Source organism: Populus euphratica, unplaced genomic scaffold (assembly GCF_000495115.2).
Source record: "Populus euphratica unplaced genomic scaffold, PopEup_1.0 scaffold85.1, whole genome shotgun sequence".
In the NCBI taxonomy this organism is placed as follows: domain Eukaryota; kingdom Viridiplantae; phylum Streptophyta; class Magnoliopsida; order Malpighiales; family Salicaceae; genus Populus; species Populus euphratica.
Window position 1 is genome coordinate 1,006,020 of NW_011499898.1, and position 7,252 is coordinate 1,013,271.

Below are 7,252 nucleotides of genomic sequence, written 5' to 3' on the forward strand. Positions count from 1 at the left end.
GGATAAGATACAGATAAAAATACTAAAAATTTCCAAGGAAATGAAATTCGAGAGAAACTAAGTACCTTGTACTAGGATCCAGGCGGCCACTCCCCACTCTAGTTCTTTCCTAGCAAGTAGACATTTTAAATGCAAACCTTTCCATGTCTTTTGCAGGATGTAATTTCGGAGATGAAGGACTGTTTTTCCTTGCTGAGAGCTTAGCATACAATCAGGTTAGAGTTCTTCAACTAGCTATGTCTGGTCTGTTCATCATTAGAATAGCATTTTTCTATGTCCTGTCATACATTTTGCAAGTGTGATATTGTTATCTCTATGAATTTTCTAATGTACTGCTTTTCAGATTCTAGAGGAAGTGAGTTTTGCTGCAAATGGAATAACTGCAGAAGGAACAAAAGCCTTTGACCGTGTACTTCAATCAAACATTTCTCTAAAAACTCTCAACATTTCCGGAAATCCTATTGGTGATGAAGGAGCCAAGGTCAGCTTAAGTCTACCTTTGTTTGAATAACTTTGCAAATAGGAAGAAGGTCATTTGGATACTTGATATATTAGACATTAGAAAAGAATATCTCCTAAAAATTTTGGGCATGAAGAAGATTCCAGATTAATGTGTTTTTGAACTTAGATGAGTTGCTGTGTTGTTATATGGTATATTCTCCTAAGCTGGACAATTAGATGGAAAGGGTATTTTAATGTTTATTGCTGGCTGCCTCAATATATTGTCATGTTTCTCAGAGTTTGGACAAGATATATTTTACTTAACATATTGTTCCAACCAAGCTAGCATACCTTTTCTGTGCAGCTACTTAGCAATTACATGTAAAGATTAACTTTCTTCCATATATAGAAGCCCTAGTTTGTTGAAAACAATGAACTGAAAGTATAACTACTAATAATAGCTTATGGGCACTCTCCACCTAAATGTAGTTAAGAATGAACCTAACATTGCCTTGCTGTGATACCTTAATACCTCTCACTAGAACCAAATCATGGACCATTTGGTGAGTGCATTAGGTTTTAGGACTTTCTCTTATAATTTAAATCCACACACATCAGAATTTTCTTTACATAGAAACCATAAAAGAGAAGACAGATATTGATAGAGAGGCCTTGCAATTAGTCCGTATTTGAAACCGACTATATAGTTTTCATTGTGAATTTCCTATTGCCTTTGCTTGTTGATGCAGGCCAGAAGTTGAATTACATTAATCTCTCATTTGATTTTCTTTACTTTCCAATAAATAACTAGATCAACTGATTGTCAAAACACAGCTGCTAAAGAGACACATTGAAGATGAATGTATAAGGATGACCAACAATCCTGATGGATTTTAATTCCGACTATTCAAGGAAACTCTAAGTACCCGCATCCAACATTGCCTTTCAGATATCGTACTCTATACAAAGTGTTCCTGTTACCTTTCAATAACTGGCCATACTTCAAAGTAGAATTCAGTTTGACATCAATATAGGCTTCTTGTGGTTTTGAGCAGTTCAAGTGCATTGCTACCTGCACAAAAAAATTAAAAAATTGATCACATTCATGTTCATGATAATTTCTTTGACCTTCAGTTTGTACCTTTTTCCTTCCATGGATTTTATATTATTGATGTTAATTCTTACAACCTCTGGTTCATGTGGTTGATGATGTTTTCATTTTATTTAATAGATCCTGTGTGAGATATTGGTGGATAATGCTGGTATTGAAAAGCTCCAGCTGAACAGTGCTGATTTAGGTGATGAGGTAAGCATACTATTAGCTTTGAATTAGTATGTGACACCTATGTTCACAAGCTTTGAAATTTCACTAGTTATGTGACCCGTGCTCTGTCCTAGGTCATGTATTTTTATTTCCTATATAAAAAATTGTATATGCAGATTTTCTCAACGTATCTCTATAGTTTAAAAAATTTAAATTCAAATAAATTTTTTTATGTATATATGTAATCAAATAAATCGAGAACTAGATATGCAAATAAATAAATAAATAAAATGTCATTAACGATACTTAAAAATAAAACTTGAAAAATCGAGAGAGGTGTAGATCAAAATATTTAATCTCGAAAGATGAAACATTTACCCGGTTGTGTTTGGTAAATTTATTTATTAAAATAATTTTTTTATTCAAGCAAATGATAATAGAAATAGAGACATAAATTAAATTGATTGAATAAAATAAAAGAAAAAAAATCATGCAAGGTTGTACATATTAGGAATATTATCTGAAAATAAAGTTTTTTTATTTTAAAAAATAAATCTCATCCACACAAAAGATAAAAAAATATAGATGAATCAAAAAAATTCTTCAAATTTAAATGCATAACTAAAAAAATAATCGTAATTTAAAAGAGGTTCTCCAAATAAAATGAAAGAGAGAAGGGGTACTAATTTGAATATAAATTAAAAAAAAAATAGAGGAAAAAACCATAGAAAACCATTAATTTAAAAAAAGAATTGTAAAAAAGAAGAAGCAAAGGCCACATACTATTGGGCCTGGCAAGCTAGGCCCGCTCGCTTGGCCCATTTTTTCAGGGGCCAACTTTAAGGCCTACCCTAGCAGGCCTGCACTAATGGGCCCTAATGTTTTTTAGTTTGCAAGGCGTCCACTTTAATTTTTTTAAATCAAACAACATGTTGATTGCTGATAGACGACGTGGCGTCTGATTTGTCCAAATTCTAGCCATTATGGTGGCCGGGAAATCAAGGCTTTAGTTTTTTTTTTTTTTTTTACTCAAACACTTGTTTTTCAACTCATTTTGTACTTGAAACACATAAAAAACAATGTAGGAACCGTAATAAATATATATATGGCCTTAAAAAATCCAAAACACCACCCCAAAAACCAAAATCAACCTGAAACCACAAATTAACTAGAACTCGTATGTTTTTTCACGAACTTTAAAGGTTAAAAAAAAAAAAACACCTAATATAAACTCTTCTCATCAAATGGAACCATTTGATACAAATGTTGTTCATTTTAATGATCTAAATTAGTGTTAACGACACTTTTTTTTTTCTATCGCTGGAATCTGGTGACCGCCCCCCCCACCCTCCCCCCCAACCAGGAACTAAAAAATAACAAAAATGAATTTTTTCATCAAAATTAAATTGGAAAAACATTTAGGTATTGAAATTGTACAGTTTGCGTGATTCTTAAAATTTAAGGACCAAAGTGTATCTTTTGCGAAACATATGACATGCCACCCATTTTTAACACCTTCTTCATTTCAGTTCCTCTTCTTTCAATTCCACTTTTTCATAAGAAATTAAAATGAATTGGTTTTCAATTTGAACTAAATCACTGGAAAAAAAATTGTGGACCTAATTGAAAAAAAAAATCTTGCACGGGCCCATCCACAATAATGTGTGAAATGATGAACAGTGGAGCCTTGCACAGGAAAAAATCCATGCCTTTTAGAGTTATACATATGTATAACTGAAGGCATATACTGTGCCATGTGCCTAACTGTCACGTGTTTTATTTGCAGGGTGCAAAGGCTATTGCTGACTTGTTGAAGAAAAGTTCAACCTTGCGGGTGGTTGAACTTAATAACAACATGATTGACTATTCTGTATGCTGTTACCTCAACATGTTCTAAAATTTGGTTTTGATATCTGAAGCTGCTATGTTTACTGTTTTTTATTTTTTTTTTCCTTTTGGAATGCAAGTAGGGATTTACAAGTCTTGCTGGAGCACTTCTGGAGAATAATGCTGTACGAAGTATATATATCAAGTGAGTGAAAGACCTTAAATTTTGTTATTCAATATTATGCGATATCCTGTTTATCCAATCAAATTGTGTGTTTAGCTGGACAAGTTCTTGACAGCTTTAGATATGTATTTCATATTAACTTCTTTCTTTATGTTATTTTGATTGACATTCTATTATTGTTAAGTGGAAATTATGGTGGCGCTTTGGGGGCTAATGCTTTGGCTAAAGGGCTCGAGGGGAACAAGTCTTTACGAGTATGTAAATTTTCTGTGTTTTTTTTTGCAATTCGCTATATTCTACATGGTTGGAGTTGCGCTCCTATATGTATCATTTTGTGCATGTGGAATATTCTACCTAATAATTACATCTGTAAAACTAAACTAGAATCATCAAAATTGCAAGTCATGTTTCATAAGTTGCAAATGTGCAGTACATAGCTCAATCAAGCCAATTTAATGAGTTACCTATGTTCACTGATTGTTGATGAAGTTCAGTTTGAAAACCTTGAGATCAAGAAAGTTTGGATGTGGATGGTTTCCAATCCATAATTTTAGTTTTTCAGGTTTAATTAATCACAACTTGTTACATTAGAAACAATTGAAGTTGGTTTAGATCAGAGGATCAATTTATTAGCCTCCATGCTGTAATCTTTGGAAAACAGGTTCCCAGTGAATTGAGACTTTGATGATGTAGATGATATTGAGAATGATCTGAGAAACTGTGGAATAGTCAAGGCATGTAATATGGGATTTTCTGTCTTTGCTTATGTTTTTGAAGGGATGGAAAAATATCATCATTCAGTCTTCATAATGACTTGTTTTGTAAAAGGCCTGAATCAAATAGTTGAATTAGATGTTCCAACTGGATGTGGATTATTCAAATAGAGATTCTTCCCAATAGAATTGGATGAGTTCAGTATTTATTCTTTTTAATTTATTTTTTTTGCAGACAGCCCTTTTCTCAGTGAAAACGTTACACTTACCACAATGAAAAACAAAAAAAAAAAAGTTATAAGGATGTATTAATTCTGCAGGTTGAGTGAAACCAGCTTTTGCATTGTATTCTTATCTTTATTTGGTAATATGGGAAGTTCCCTATTGAATACTTATCTTTGTTTGGTTTTATTAGTTTCTGATGAAATACCAGTGCTATATAGATCTCGCCTTAACATGGAAACGAGATTCATAGCTAGATTATTTTGTTCAGGAACTTCACTTGCAAGGGAATTCTATTGGAGATGAAGGAGTTCGTGCCTTGATGTCAGGTTTGTCTTCAACCAAAGGTATACGCATCTAGACATATAACTTATATAATTCTAGTTATCAATTACAATTATCCAAAAAGAAAAAAAAAATCTAAAATATTTTTTCTTCAGCAAAACTTACGCATCTAGACATTGGCAACAACTCAATTAGTGCAAAAGGTGCCTTTCATGTTGCCGAGTATGTCAAAAAGAGCAAGAGCTTATTTTGGTTGAACATGTACATGAATGACATAGGTGATGAGGTAATGAAACAGTGAGAATATATACATCTATTATACAGCTTCTTTTCTTCTTTTTTTAATGTAATGGATTTAATGCTAAAATTGCTCTTTAACATTGATTTGCACTATGTTGTTATTTCCTGTAATTTTTCAGGGTGCTGAAAAGATTGCTGATGCTTTGAAGCAAAACCGTAGTATAGCAATTATAGACCTGGTAAGATGAGAATGCCTTACTGTAATAATCTCTCATTTGCGTCCATTTATCACTTTTTCTGGAGCTCTTGAATTATTGCTGAGACTACAGGGAGGAAATAACATACACGCCAAGGGAATAAGTGAAATAGCTCAAGTTTTAAAAGACAACACTGTCATCACAACGGTAAGTCCTTTACCATGATTTGATCTTTTTGTTCTTTCAGTTTGGATATGATAACTCTCTCCCCACCCTCACCCCCACCCCGCATCCCCCTTCTCTCAGTTGGAAATCGGTTATAATCCCTTTGGACCAGATGGAATGAAGGTGTTATCAGAAATTCTTAAGTTTCATGGAAATGTGAAAGCACTAAAGCTGGGTTGGTGCCAGGTAGATCCATATACGTTCATAATACTTTGACGTTTTCCTAATTTATAAGCAGCACATTAAGAAACTAAGAATGTGCTTATAAAAGTATACGTACTGCCGATAGCATGACTCAATCTATATAGTTTATTGAAAGTAGTATTAATAACATGACATGTAAATGTATTGCAGATAGGAGCAAAGGGCTCAGAGTACATTGCAGATACTTTGAAATACAACAATACAATTTCGATTCTGGACTTGCGAGGAAATGGGCTCAGAGATGAAGTTTGTCCCTGTAGATTATTTTTTTAAGGGCTTTTGGGCCATTTTGGTCACTCTATTCTATTTACTCATTTTCCATTTTCCATCAAATTAAAATTTGTGCAGGGTGCAGTTTGTCTGGCTCGCAGCTTGAAAGTTGTCAATGAAGTTCTAACTGAGCTTGACTTAGGATTTAATGAAATAAGAGTAATGAATTGTTCTTTTATTGAATCTTTATTTACAAATCAGCAGCATTTTGCCCCGTATCATATTGATTTTGCATGCAGGATGATGGGGCTTTCGCCATTGCTCAAGCCCTCAAGGCAAATGAAGATGTAAAAATCACCTCTCTAAATCTCGGAAATAACTTCCTTACAAAATTTGGGCAGGTAACCCCCTCACCTTGTTTCCTTGGACGGCTGTCATTTTGTTTTTCTGGAGTGTTTTTAATGGAGGAAAACTATTATACCATGCAGAGTGCTCTCACCGATGCAAGGGATCATGTATATGAGATGAATGAAAAGGAAGTAAACATTGTTTTCTAGAAAATCGATCGCCGAACAGGGAAGCAGCTTGTCATCGTATATTAGAACAGGAGCCATTCTTTTTGCTTGTTCTTCTGGCTAGTTTAGGGGATACTTCATGTGAAGTTAGAATTTTGAGCTATAGCCAACATCCATGGATCCAACATTTGGAAATTTTGAGGTTGAGAGATCATATCATAGAGTCATTGTAACTCTTTCCGATTTTTGCAAGCTTTCTTGTAGCATTCATCTGCTTATAGTAAATAACTAGCAAGCACGCTCAGTGTTGCGGTACTGTATAATTTGTTGAGAGTTTTTAATGAATTATTACAAAATTAAATCGTACCAAATTCAATATAAATATTGATTTTAATCTCGAAGAAGCAACTGAAAAGCACATTATATTATAAGTGGCATGGAGATAGACGTTCGTACACTGTAAATTACTCAAGGATAACTTTTGAGTTTGTGTTCTGTATTTTTTTTATTTTAATTTTAGTACACGTACAGTATAAAATTTAATTTATACATCTAATTCAAGCCTGTTTTAAATCGATATTAAATTTATATGCATTAAATCTACTCTTTTTTTAACTCTAATTATAAGTTTAATGGTGAACACTAAATAATATTTAAAAGGGAAGCTGGTGAACACTAAATAATATTTAAAAGGGTTTTCATAATTAAAAGAAAAAACTTTAAAT

At 33.1% G+C, this 7,252-nt stretch overlaps 1 protein-coding gene across 1 annotated transcript in view; it reads left to right on the forward strand.

Annotated features, from left to right (window-relative positions):
* EMB2004 (RNI-like superfamily protein) overlaps nucleotides 1-6,898 on the forward strand; it is an 8,241-nt gene extending 1,343 nt beyond the window's left edge. The window contains exons 4-18 of the mRNA XM_011035894.1: nucleotides 157-215; nucleotides 344-481; nucleotides 1,673-1,747; nucleotides 3,492-3,575; nucleotides 3,676-3,737; nucleotides 3,901-3,970; nucleotides 4,923-4,998; nucleotides 5,092-5,222; nucleotides 5,356-5,415; nucleotides 5,506-5,580; nucleotides 5,680-5,784; nucleotides 5,953-6,048; nucleotides 6,151-6,231; nucleotides 6,312-6,413; nucleotides 6,501-6,898. Of these exons, the coding sequence (XP_011034196.1) occupies nucleotides 157-215; nucleotides 344-481; nucleotides 1,673-1,747; nucleotides 3,492-3,575; nucleotides 3,676-3,737; nucleotides 3,901-3,970; nucleotides 4,923-4,998; nucleotides 5,092-5,222; nucleotides 5,356-5,415; nucleotides 5,506-5,580; nucleotides 5,680-5,784; nucleotides 5,953-6,048; nucleotides 6,151-6,231; nucleotides 6,312-6,413; nucleotides 6,501-6,569 (1,283 nt within the window). The 3' untranslated portion in view covers nucleotides 6,570-6,898. The remainder of the gene's footprint in view (nucleotides 1-156; nucleotides 216-343; nucleotides 482-1,672; nucleotides 1,748-3,491; nucleotides 3,576-3,675; nucleotides 3,738-3,900; nucleotides 3,971-4,922; nucleotides 4,999-5,091; nucleotides 5,223-5,355; nucleotides 5,416-5,505; nucleotides 5,581-5,679; nucleotides 5,785-5,952; nucleotides 6,049-6,150; nucleotides 6,232-6,311; nucleotides 6,414-6,500) is intronic.
* The last annotated feature ends 354 nt before the right edge of the window (nucleotides 6,899-7,252 follow it).